The sequence below is a fragment of the Lampris incognitus genome, chromosome 12 (assembly GCF_029633865.1).
Source record: "Lampris incognitus isolate fLamInc1 chromosome 12, fLamInc1.hap2, whole genome shotgun sequence".
NCBI classification, from domain to species: domain Eukaryota; kingdom Metazoa; phylum Chordata; class Actinopteri; order Lampriformes; family Lampridae; genus Lampris; species Lampris incognitus.
In genome coordinates this window covers 25,692,134-25,705,630 of record NC_079222.1, presented here as the reverse complement: position 1 = coordinate 25,705,630, position 13,497 = coordinate 25,692,134, and the positions used below count along the sequence as shown (strand labels likewise).

General features: G+C 39.9%; 2 protein-coding genes across 2 annotated transcripts in view; both read left to right on the top strand.

Annotated features, from left to right (window-relative positions):
• glis3 (GLIS family zinc finger 3) overlaps nt 1-6,274 on the top strand; it is a 34,720-nt gene extending 28,446 nt beyond the window's left edge. Inside the window, exons 9-10 of the mRNA XM_056290985.1 lie at nt 4,399-4,556; nt 5,205-6,274. Coding sequence (XP_056146960.1) covers nt 4,399-4,556; nt 5,205-5,320 — 274 coding nt within the window. The 3' untranslated portion in view covers nt 5,321-6,274. The remainder of the gene's footprint in view (nt 1-4,398; nt 4,557-5,204) is intronic.
• A 2,997-nt stretch (nt 6,275-9,271) lies between these two features.
• The window catches only part of rfx3 (regulatory factor X, 3 (influences HLA class II expression)), a 49,665-nt gene continuing 45,439 nt past the window's right edge, over nt 9,272-13,497 (top strand). The window contains exon 1 of the mRNA XM_056290916.1: nt 9,272-9,308. The gene's annotated coding sequence lies outside the window, so the exon portion shown is untranslated. The remainder of the gene's footprint in view (nt 9,309-13,497) is intronic.

Below are 13,497 nucleotides of genomic sequence, written 5' to 3'. Positions count from 1 at the left end.
CCTCCACAGGTATGTCATCTGCACCAACCACCTTTCCACTCTTCATCCTCTTCATAGCTGCCCTCACTTCCGCCTTGCTAATCCACCACACTTCCTGATTCACTATCCCATCAGCCAACCTTCTCTCTCTCATTTTCTTCATTCATCAGCCCCTCAAAGTACTCCTTTCACCTTCTCAACACACTCTCCTCGCTTGTCAGCACATTTCCAGCTCAGTTCCTCTGTCTAGCCAATCGGTGGAAGTTCTTTTCTTAGTGTCTAACCTCACCATACGCCTTTTCTTTTGCCTTCGCCACCACTCTCTTCACTTTACACTGCATCTCCTTGTACTCCTGTATACTTTCTTCATCTCTCTGACTATTGCACTTCTTCTTTGCCAACCTCTTTCTCTGTATACTTTGCTGTACTTCCTCATTCCACCACCAAGTCTCAATGTTTTCCTTCCTCTGTCCAGATGACACACCAAATACCTTCCTAGCTGCCTCCCTCACTATTTCTGCAGTGGTTGCCCAGCCATCCGGCAACTCTTCACTACCACCCAGTGCCTGTCTTAACTCCTCCCTGAACTCCACACAACAGTCTTCTTACTTCAACTTTTAGCATCTGATCCTTTGCTCTGCCTTCACTCTCTTCCTCTTCTTGGTCTCCAAAGTCATCCTACAGACCACCATCCAATGCTGCCTAGCGACAGTCTCCCCTGTCACCACCTTGCTTTTTCCAACCCCTTTCAAATCTCACCTCCTACATAAGATATAGCCCACCCGTGTGCACTTTCCTCCACTCTTACACGTCACCCTGTCCTCCCCCCTTCTTGAAATATGTATTCACCACAACCATTCCCATCCTTTTTGCAAAATCCACCACCATCTGTCCTTCCACATTCCTCTCCTTTACACCATACCTGCTCATGTCTGTGAATGTTCTCATTCATCCAGGTCGTAGTTATCCAAAGGAGTTGAAACGTCTTCACGGATATACACTCACCGGCCACTTTATTAGGCACACCTGTCCAACTGCTCGTTAACACAAATTTCTAATCAGCCAATCACATGGCAGCAACTCAATGCATTTAGGCATGTAGACATGGTCAAGACGATCTGCTGCAGTTCAAACCGAGCATCAGAATGGGGAAGAAAGGTGATTTAAGTGACTTTGAACGTGGCATGGTTGTTGGTGCCAGACGGGCTGGTCTGAGTATTTCAGAAACTGCTGATCTACTGGGATTTTCACGCACAACCATCTCGAGGGTTTACAGAGAATGGTCCCAAAAAGAGAAAATATCCAGTGAGCGGCAGTTCTGTGGGCGAAAATGCCTTGTTGATGCCAGAGGTCAGAGGAGAATGGCCAGACTGGTTCGAGCTGATAGAAAGGCAACAGTAACTCAAATAACCACTCATTACAACCGAGGTATGCAGAAGAGCATCTCTGAACGCACAACACGTCGAACCTTGAGGCAGATGGGCTACAGCAGCAGAAGACCACACCGGGTGCCACTCCTGTCAGCTAAGAACAGGAAACTGAGGCTACAATTCGCACAGGCTCACCAAAATTGGACAATAGAAGATTGGAAAAACGTTGCCTGGTCTGATGAGTCTCGATTTCTGCTGCGACATTTGGATGGTAGGGTCAGAATTTGGCGTCAACAACATGAAAGCATGGATCCATCCTGCCTTGTATCAACGGTTCAGGCTGGTGGTGGTGGTGTAATGGTGTGGGGGATATTTTCTTGGCACACTTTGGGCCCCTTAGTACCAATTGAGCATCGTGTCAACGCCACAGCCTACCTGAGTATTGTTGCTGACCATGTCCATCCCTTTATGACCACAGTGTTCCCATCTTCTGATGGCTACTTCCAGCAGGATAACGCGCCATGTCATAAAGCTCGAATCATCTCAGACTGGTTTCTTGAACATGACAATGAGTTCACTGTACTCAAATGGCCTCCACAGTCACCAGATCTCAATCCAATAGAGCACCTTTGGGATGTGGTGGACCGGGAGATTCGCATCATGGATGTGCAGCCGACAAATCTGCAGCAACTGCGTGATGCTATCATGTCAATATGGACCAAACTCTCTGAGGAATGTTTCCAGTACCTTGTTGAATCTATGCCACGAAGGATTAAGGCAGTTCTGAAGGCAAAAGGGGATCCAACCCGGTACTAGCAAGGTGTACCTAATAAAGTGGCCAGTGAGTGTATACCAAGTCCAATTGCACTTGATTCAACTCCTTTGGACATACCTGCTCATCACCTCCTTATCCCCTCTGTTCCCTTCACCAACATGTCCATTGAAGTCCGCTCCAATCACCACTCTCTCTTCCCTGGGTACACTCTCCACCACTTCATCCAACTCACTCCAGAATTCTACTTTCTCTTCCATCTCACACCCAACTTGCAGCGCATATGCACTGATAACATTCATCAACACAACTTCGATTTCCAGCTTCATAATCACTCTGTCCGACACTGTCTTTCACCTCCAGCACACTCTTGACATAGTCTTCCTTCAGAATTACCCTTACCCCATTTCTCCTCCCATTCGCACCGTGTTAGAAGAGTTTGAACCCTCCTCCAATTATCCTGGCCTTACTCCCCTTCCACCTGGTCTGTTGCACACATAGTATACCTACCTTTCTTCTGTCCATCATATCAGCCAGCTCTCTCCCTTTATCAGTCATAGTACCAACATTTAAAGTTCTGACTCTCACCTCCACACTCTTACCATTCCTCCTCTCCCGCTGCCTTTGCACATGCCTTCCGCTTTCCTTCTCTTTCACCCAACAGTAGCATAGTTTCCACCGGCACTCTGCTGGCCAACAGTACCGGTGGCGGTCGTTGGTAACCTGGGCATTGCCTGAGCCGGTATGGATATCTAATTTATGATCCCCATATTTGATTTGGCAAAGATTTTATGCCGAATTTCCTTTCGTATACAACCCTCGACACTTATCCGGGCTTTGGACCGACATTAAGAATGTACTGGCTTGTGCATCCTCGGTGGCTGGGTTTTTTTTTTCATCAAATAGAGTGGGTACGTGTCACTAAAATGCTTTTTACTATAATTCTAGCAATATGTAATGTGTCAGTGCCCATCTGACTGCTCATAGCCAATCATCAGCACGAAAACACAAGTATTGCTTATTTGTTGTCGAAGATATTGTGGAATCTAAGCAGGTTCAGACACTTTTTTCACAAATGCCAACTGTGGGAGCAATCGGTTCTACTGGGCAAGTCCATTAGTATTTTCTTTTCATTTTCAATTCCCATTGGCACAGTGTATATCGACCATGACCAATTTAAATGCACTGTGGACCCTTTTTTCTCTTTTTTTCTACTGATTTGCAACAAATAACTACCTAAACATTGGTTTCCATGGCTTCATGGCTATAAGCTCATAGTTGAAATAATCTGATTAAAATAAAGTACTATTTTATTCAATGATAAAAGACTCTAAAGCGCTTTTTTGTGGGGGCCACACCTCCACTGTGAAGGAAACGGCTGGGAAGAGATTTTACAGGTTGGGAATGGCCAGCAACACTGTTGCCTGGCCAGTCTACAGGAAAACATCCCTTCATGCATATACTTCAAAGCTTGTGATGGAGGATATTTGCCATTCTGAGAAGCCAGATGCTCATGGCTCCTCACTGGCTGTGATTGTCCTTGTAGCAGCAGTAGGCCAAAGCATTCACTGCAGGATTCTTGGTAGACAATTGGCCTGTAAAAGCAGGCCTTGCCTTGCCTCATTGGTCTCAAGGGTTAGTATCAATGGATGCTATAGCCACCAACAAGAGTGGCTAAAGAATTCGATAAGTGAATCATAAAATCCAAGAAGTAAATTAAGGTCTGGTGGGAGATGAGAATTGTTCTAATTACTTTTTTAGATGTTAAATCATTTGTAAAATCCTCCTATGATTCTTTTTTCTTTTTTGCTACCACTCAGCTTATGCATAGTGCCAATACACTCAGACCTGCACAAATGTGTTAATTAACAAAACCTTACAGTTATATAAGATAACCCTGGAAATTTGTTCTCTAACTTGCCTTTCCAAATATATAGTTGCACGTACTAGGGAAAATACGACATAATGAATGTTAGCTTCACAGTCTTCATCAGTTGAAGATTGAAAAAAGAATGAAACATCAGCTGTGGATGCATATTTGAATTGTTTTAAAGAAATATTTACTGCAGCACACATTTAATAACAACTTAAAAATATCATTTTGTACATAGCATCATTTGATACTGGATCAAATTTGTTTTAATTATCCTGACATCTTAATCTCGCAACCTTTTTTGGGAATAAGTTAAAACAGTTGATACACTTCTTCAACTGTTGACTTCTTCAGTTTCATTTATACATCAAGGAGACTATTTACTCCAGTCTGAAATATTTCAGGTTTGTTGATCCTTCCCCACACCAGCTCATCTCTGGGGACCAATGTGGGCCTTGCACTGCCATCTACACTCCCCGGCCTCCCACTGGTGCTTCTCTGCAGAACAACCAAGATCTGAGGCATCCCATTACACCCTCTACACTGGCAAACAATAACCAAGGTACCCAGAGCGGCTGATCCTCACTACATTTTCAGGTTTTGTAAATGAATACTAAACATACAAATGCTGACTGCAGAGCTCAATAGTTAGACAGACACTCGTATATTTGTATTGGGGGGGGACCTTTAGGGGAAATATTGTTCCATTTGGGAGTTTCATGTCTAAATGGCCTTTATGCAAATGTGTGTGTCAGTGGGAGTTTGACAGCCTATAAGGACAGAATTCATCGGAAACACAAGCAGATGGTTGGTGTTTTTTTTTTGTTTTTTTTTTCTTCGTCGAAAGAAGCAGGCACATCCACTCCATGTAGCTTTAAATAGATATCACCCTTTTCCCCCTGGACGTCAAGCCACAGCGATGTTGACAAGGTGTTCACAAACACTCAGCTCTGCTTTTGCTTCTAAGATAGAGATGATGATTGAAATGATTCAAATATATGTGTGTGTGTGTGTATATATATATATATATATATATATATATATATATAATTAGGAATATCACTGCCTTGTAGATGCTACACAAGAAGGTCACATTTTCTACTAAATAATCAAAGGGGGAAAAGTTATGAACTTTAAGTCAAAGATTTTCTTGTTCTTTGATGTTAAGCGACAATGTAACCTATGTTTAAAAATGTGTTCTTTGCTGCAGTGATCCCAGGGCAGATCAAGATGCAGTACTCTTCTCCATTGTACAGCGAGATTAAACCACATGCCAGTTCATGTCATCTGATGCAAACTCAAGCATTTTGTGACAACACTCAATAATAACACAGGGGATGACCCCTCACAGAGTGCCTTGTCTAGCATTACAAATGATGAAAAGATAACCTAAACACAACTGTTTTTTAATCTCTTCTATTAATATAGTTGCTGAGTGTATGAATGTATGTATACATACATACATACACTATATATATAGATTGTGTGTGTGTGTGTGTGTGTGTGTGTGTGTGTATGTACAGATTTGGATGACAACAAATCACAGGATGAGCATGTTGATCAAGTAATCCAGGAGGGAAGACTTTTACAGTGCATTTATTTGGTCCCCAAGCCAAATCTCCGGGACCTTTATTGACAGATAATTACTACTGTCACGTTCATTTGCACTATTTCATGTATTCAACTGAATTAAGTGGTGGCTGATGGGAGTTCAATAGCTGTTGAGTGGTAAAAATAGCTGTAGAATTGTAATGATTGACCTATGATGTCCCCTCTTAAGACAAAACATTCAGCAGAGAGCTATGAACGTAATATAGTTAACACAATTTTAACCTGGTCCCTGTAAATGTCCTATCCCAAACACAAAACTGTCTTGTTACATTTGCATAATCCATCACAATAACAACAGCGCTTGCAGAATTTAGATGTTTACTTTGATTTTTGATTTTTTACATTTGTATAACAAATAGTACTTAACTGAGTTTTTTTATAGCATTTTGCACTGCATTCTTACTATGCAAATGAGAGAAGTAATGGATGATGTATAACACTTTTGGTAAAGCCATGTCATTGTAACTATAGTAACAAGAGAGCCTTTACACTTCACTTTAACAAGCACAAGTAACCTTTTTTTTTACCTGTATGAAATATTGTGCTTTAAGGCAATGTTTTTTTTCTGTTTCTGTTTGTTTTAATAATGCATATTTATGTTATTTTTCAAACATATTTGCAAAAAAAAAAAAAAGACATCAAATAAATCATTTGCACTCCATTTGCCAGACCTTATTTTTTATGTTGCAAGTTTTTTGTTCTTTATTTAATATTATTCTCTAATATGATGACATATTGAAATTTCCCCTGGACGATTTGATGACTATTTTACTATTAAAAAAAATTAAAGAAAATTTTAAAAGTTTAATTAAATTTAAAAAAATTAAAAATGTTTAATTAAAGATAAACATTAATGCGTGTCCTTTGCTATCACAATGACCATTGTTTACTAGACAACACCTCAACGTATCTGACACAAAATGTAAGCCTTTGTACACATTAACAGAGTTTAGATGTGTACAAACTAAGAATTACCACTGTTTGTTCCTACAAGAGATATACAAAGTTAGGCAGATGGGAGACCCTTAAGTAGACTACATGCTGAGGAATAAAGAAACAAATAAGTACACATGCATTCAAAATTCATTTAAACAAGAAGTTTAACAACTTCAAAGAAGGTTGAATCAGTTCCTCTGAATACAACGTTTATTGTATACGTTTCATCACTCAACTAAGTGACATCTTCAGAGGTCACTTAGTTGAGTGATGAAACGTATCTGTCAATAAATGTTGTATCCGGATGAACTGATTCAACCTTCTTTGATTTTCTTACCGGTATTATTGAGCATGCATCAAGTCAGGTTTAACAACTGATTCCAAAAAAGTTAAATTTAACAGCAGCAAGATGTTAGTGGTCAATGGTGAATGACGTCAGTTTGTAAATCTTTCAGATACCCAAATTTTCAAAATTTCCAGGCTGTCTTTCTTTAGAGTTGGTGGTTTGTGTTTTTTTTTTAATTATATTGAATTAAGAGAAGAACATGTTGTATATTTTTAGCTGCACTAAGACCTAAGCACGTTTCTTAAACTCAGACTGCACCGAGCACTAGAATAGTGCAACCTTTGCTAAAAAAAAAAAGAAGAAAAAAGTGCAGTTCATCAAACAGGTTTTCTGAGTTGCTAAGCAACAACAAAAGCTTCTGCATAGCATCTTTTAAATGTTGCTTAGCACTAAAGGGGTGCCCAGTGAATAGTGGTGCTTCGGCTTCTTATCAACCTGGAACCTTGCAGTATTGACTTCATTTGTCTGACGTCTGTCAGTTTTTTGCGTGCATTTACTGCTGAGCACTTGCAAATACTTCAACTCACAGCAAAACAAGGAGTCACTTCAATGGCTGTTCACAAAGAAAATGTCTCTGTGGACACTTGAGCTTGCCGTTGCCATAAAGGCTATAGCTTTTAAATTTCTTTACTAATACTACTTGTAGGAGTGTAATTCGAATAACCATTTCTCAGGTTAAGAATAAAGGGAACAATGTTGGTTTTCTATATAATCAAAATCATGAACAGTTCCAACAGGCTTTAAGAATAATAATGATCTTTTCCCTTACACCTGGGGGTTCAAAAAGTCTTCTTGACACAATTTAACAAAGGATTTTTTATATTTGAACAGTGAAATGCCTGAATATCAAATTGTCATTGCATTTCTTAACAGAAATTTCTTAAAAGTTAATATTCTCTGCACCATTGCACTTCATCACCTCTTATTTCACCTGTATGGATCAATCCTTGTGTATATACATCTGAAGTTTGTTGTGTGTAGTGTTGTTATTCTATGTTAAGTACACTGAGAGAGCCACGAAACCGGAGTCAAATTCCATGTAGTGCAAACCTACATGGCCAGTAAACATGATTCTGATTCTGATTCTGAACACTAATGGGATTTATTTTCATGTATTAAACAATATTGTCATTCTGCACACCTTGGAGGTGGGTGAACTCGTCATGTGGTCCATCCCTATGCTAAAGCTGTTGGAGGTGGATTTTTTTTTCTTTTTAATTCGAAAGCATCTGTATCAGTAAAGCATAACATAAGCAACATTATAGCCATCTCTTTAGTGTAAAAAATCATTAATTATCTATTATAGTTGAAATAAAAAAGGAATCAAAACAAAAGCTACCATCAGAGCTGTCAGACTGACAAAAATCAGAGGGACAAATGTCATGTAAAGACAATAGGCAGCGGGTTTGTGCCTTCTCTTTCTCTGCATAGACTAACAAAGATCAAAATGTGTGAATACGTGATTTAATGCATACAGTTCAACAAGAGGCTGAGACTGACCAGTGCAGCAGTCTTACTCTTAACCCAGATACATGACTTCTAGATCCCAAACAAGAGGCAGCGTGCAGCAGTCCTTAAACTTCTTGCAACTTTACAACTTCTCAGTTGTAAATTTGCAGTTGTTAACTTCTCAAAATGACATTTTATCTTTACAATCTTTACATGACCTTTGTGGAAATAACACTGCTTCATTATTAAATAAAACAATTTCTTTATTATTATTCCATTCCATTATCCAAACTGCTTATCCTGTTCTCAGGGTCGTGGGGATGCTGGAGCCTATCCCAGCTGTCACCTGGCGGCAGGCAGGGAGACACCCTGGACAGGCCAACAGGATGATTTATTACAAGTATTATGAAAAACTAAGAGTATGTTCATCATCGATACCAGCCTATTAGCACTGAGGCTTGACAAGAGCAATAATTCGAGCAGGTCTGTGTGGTTTGGGCGAGTCGGGCGACGTCATCATAAGGCCCAGACTGGAGGTAAATCTTTTAATGCTCTATCCGCGAAAATTTTCAGTTCTGTTTGTGGCTTTTTAAATACGACTCAAAATGTAAAAATAAATAAAATAAAATAAAAACCTAAATGATGCATGAATTCTGTTTCATGCATAATATTCCGACAAATAACGTTAATAGTATGTTAAAAACACACACATGCGTTTCATTTCACTTTATTCTTCTTAGAGACCTTTTCACTTCGCACGGGGGGATGCTCTCGTTCTCTAATCTCCGCCCACCGTGATCAGCGGGCAGGTCCGCGCGCCCGGTGAGTTTTATAGCAACTGTTGCCCGGTGAGGCAGCGCCATAGTCACCGTAGTCCTGACGACTGTAACCCACCTACAACAACAACCTCTCTCCATCATTACCACCTCCTCCACCACCATCCTCATCCTCATCAACCAGTCCTCAGCCCAGGTTTGAATAACCTTTTTTCTTTGTAGTTAATTTCATTTCACCCACCTTTACTTTCAATAATTTCGCATATTTTTACAAGTGTTAACGCGTAAGTTTTTTTTTCTCCCGAAGCAAGGTTAAGTGAATAGCTTGTTAGTTTGCTAGCTATAGGGTGTTTCTTTGTAGCAAGCTAGCTACAACAGCTAGCCATCTTTGGCTAGGTAATCACAATTGTAAAAGACTGTAGCTTGCTAGCCGCATGTCCCGTTAAAACACGTTTTGAACAGGTGTAATTGATTAATACATATGTTGGCAAAGTAAGAGGCTGCTTTAAATCGCGTTAAACTTAATGATGCCAAGTTGCACGGATCTATGGTAGCTACTGATGCTAGGTGATTAGCTGGAGAAGGAGCAGGTGTTTTGTGGCTAGCTAATGTTGCTTTACAATGGATGTTGTCTCATTCTTCAGCTAATGTTACGCCGATGATGCAAGTTTCAAACTCCACTGTTTCAGTCGTCTTGCCTTTTAAACGAAAGTATTGATGTCGAACCGCAGTAGAAAGCGCTTTTTAAAAAGAGGTGTATCAGCACAGTATTTGCTGTCCAGAATAGCAAATCCATTACTTTCCCTTTTGTCTTTAAGAACAGATTAGCTTGCTAGGCTAGTAGTCTATCCTCATTTTAAAATCAGAATGGTATAATCTATTTACGGCTAACTTGCAGTCGTCTAGCTTTAAATAGATCACCGGGGCTGGCTAATTTACAACACATTTTGTCCCCTTTATTCGTGTTCGAGCTCGTCATTCTGTGGAAACTGGGCTTGGTGACGGTAGGCTGCATCCACCCTAACTGCAGCAGGTATTGGTCAGTGTAAATGAGGACTGCCAAATAAAGTGAGACTTATAATTGGGTGCGTGCGTTCGGCAAACGTGAGACGAAAAGGGGTAAAATGAACGCAAACGTATAGTCATGAAAACGACTTGTAATCGAAAAATTAATGATCCAATCCGGCGTCAGATGGTGTAGTAGTAGATTAATTGATTTTTTTTCAAAATTATTTTAGAATTATTTCAATCTAGGATAAATCTTTCAGCAAATGCTGCTGTAATTCATTTTGTTATACCTGATTGAGCCAACTCATATCTGGGCAAATTCGCTCTTCTAGGGTACTGCTATAGGATGGGGTGATTTAGGAACGCTAGCTTTCGGATTTCTTAATGTTGCATCACAATTATTCTGTGTCCCTTTGGGTCTCGTGTGTAGCTGCAGACTACCATTCCCATTAGGGGAAAGGACAGGTGTGTGTTGAGGGGTGGGAGGGGGCAGGTGCACATTGAGCAGTGCAAGGACTGACCAACCTAGCTGTGTTTATGAGCCAACAAACATTCAACTGTAAATTAACCGAGGTGCTCCATAGTCATGTCAAGATTTCTGTTTCTCTTTAATTCCGTAACAGTAGTAAATTCTGGGGTGTGAAACTAACTTCAGTTGCATGAGAAAGGCTAGTCATGATTTTTGACTGGAATCCTGACAGCCTAATACATGTAATTCCCTCTGTGATCTAACAGTAACATCCCATTGTTCATGGCTTTGTGTTTTTCCCTTTACATCACTATCAAGGGTAAGGCGGTAAATTAAATCAACGTCACAAAGTTTTCACAGGGTAGAGAAATGGGAAATCAAAATTTGTTCTGTGTCAAGATTAAGTACAAGTCTAAAGGCAAATTCTTACCTTCCTCTCACCACCCGTAAGCCGAGGCTACCTTTTCTGTGCTTTTGCAGTACTGCTGTTGCCGTTTATTACAAGATTTGTTCTGCAATGTGTACCTTTATTAATTAGAGTAGATCTCCACATTATTTAAAGCTTACTATTGGTAATTGCACCAGCTATTGCACTACAAAACATTTTAATTAAAAAGAACATTGTGCAATTCGAACAAAGGCTGCATACATTATATATTTCAATGGCATTGCATTGAAACTTGCCCTTCAAGAAATGTCATGCCTTTTTATGTAAAAAATGCACTGATTTTTTTTTTTTTAATAATCTACACAAAATGTTGGTCCTTGACTTAAAATTATTACTTAACTGAGACCCTCTGCATCCCATGAGAGAGACACACAACACAATGTTTGGAGCTTCTAGTTATCAGATCATGTTACCACTTACCTGCAGTAAGGTAGTGCAGAAATAATACCAAACCAGCTGCTGCCTGGATCATGTTCCGTTTCCAATCACTTAAAGAGGGGCAGATTAATTCAATTATTCAGTCATATGTTTTCATGGCTTTAGCAAAATAAAGCATGTTTTGTCTTGCTTTGCATCAACTTGCCAACTATATGTATTGTTGATGAAATAGGAGACTTCAACATCCACGTTTTTCCAATAAAACTCTGTAACACCTCTTGCAATTTAGGCCCAGTAAGCTACTTAATATAGGAACCGCTCTAGTAGCTCCAGTGTGCTCCAGAAATCTTTATCACATTTATTTTACCATAAGGAATATGTCTGCATAATACCGATGTAAGCGGTGGAAACTAGTACTGTCAATATAATTAACTTTATTTACAGCGATCCACTTTGTAAATCAAAATGTTCTACAGGAAAGAGCTCTCCTTGGCCCTTTTTTCAATGTTGTTGTCATCTCAAAGAATTGCCTAGCTCATATGTACACATGTACCGTTTCCATGTTGTAAGTCTCAAAACCCTCTCTCCGAGAGATACTTCACACAGGCGCACCTTTCTTGCTTGTCCCTATTACAATCCCGCTTCCTAGTTTTCTTCCTCTACTTGCTCCTAATATTTATCCTGTCCTAGTTGTACTTACCTAAGCAAACATATGATATGAACTTCTGCGCTTTTTGGCTTGGCGTTTACATTATAGCCCAGCAGCACTTAATCATTTTAAGGTCACCAGGATACTCGTTACATTTACATGCTGTGACTTTGAATCTTACAGTCCTTAATATTTTTTTTTTTTTGGTTGTAATGTTGGCAAGTGGGATTTGGGAGAGGAAATGCAGGGCAAAATGTTGCCCTCCTTGGTGGCTTTTGTTTCTCTGTGTCTTTGTAGGGCTTGCACTTGCTCAGTGGAGCACAACATTTAAGTGGGCCACAAGGGAATGCCTGAATGGGGAGACAAGAGGAGGTGGGCGGGTGGAGGGGGTGGGGGGGGGGCAAGGCAGCAACATTGTGTTGTGATGCAGGGGCTTTTTTTCCCCACTCTTCGATTAGGTAAGCTCAATTGTGGCCATGCGTTTAAGCTTTCAAACTGTTTTATAGAATTTGAGTCATAATCTAATTTCTACCCTCAAGTCAGTTTTTAAGATCGGATAACATCCTGCTAGCGGCTCCAGTTTTACACTGTTTTGTACATCATTTTTAGTTCAGTTCAGCTAGTTCAATTAGGGTGCCTGCACCTCTTGGGCTGCAGATTTTTGCCACGGCTATGGACTATAGTAGAATTTTATGTGGTACATTTTTTCCACTAAATTGGTGAACATAGGTCTAATTAAACATATAAAGAATGCCAAAATGTTGCGTCATAAATAATGAAGGAAGTGAATCTTTACTTTGTGATACGAGCTTGACATATTTTTGTGAAAATATTATCCCAGGTTCCTGTAATGTTAGCGATATTGTGAAATTTAATTGAAAAAATCCGCCTGCTGCCATACACACTACACTCCCTTGTATTTTGCCAAGAGCAATTTCAGTGTGTGTGTGTGTGTGTGTGTGTGTGTGTGTGTGTGTGTGTGTGTGTGTGTGTGTGTGTGTGTGTGTGTGTGTGTGTGTGTGTGTGTGTGTGTAAAACCTTAGGCCAACAGAACACATGCATGATGCTGAAGATATAGAAAGGGGCCGGCCTTCCCTGTAGACATTCAGAGCTGTTAGGAGACCCAGTTTAATTAACCAAGAGAGGCTTGGTCATGGAAACTATGATGAGATGTGGGGGGTGCTTGTCTTGGCAGAGCAGAAAGATTTGACCATACTACCGTGAACTCACAGTGTGAGCCCTCTAAGTTGAATATTGTATTATACACTTAGGCCTATATGCTGAGCTCTGTAGCCAAGCTCTTTGTAACCCGGGGTTTGTAAATATAAATGCTGTCTTTAATCAGTGAAACTAAATTCCGCTTGAGCTCATGTTAAAATAGTCTGCAAACATCAACAAGGCAAAAAATACACATTAGTGGCATTTATTATGAA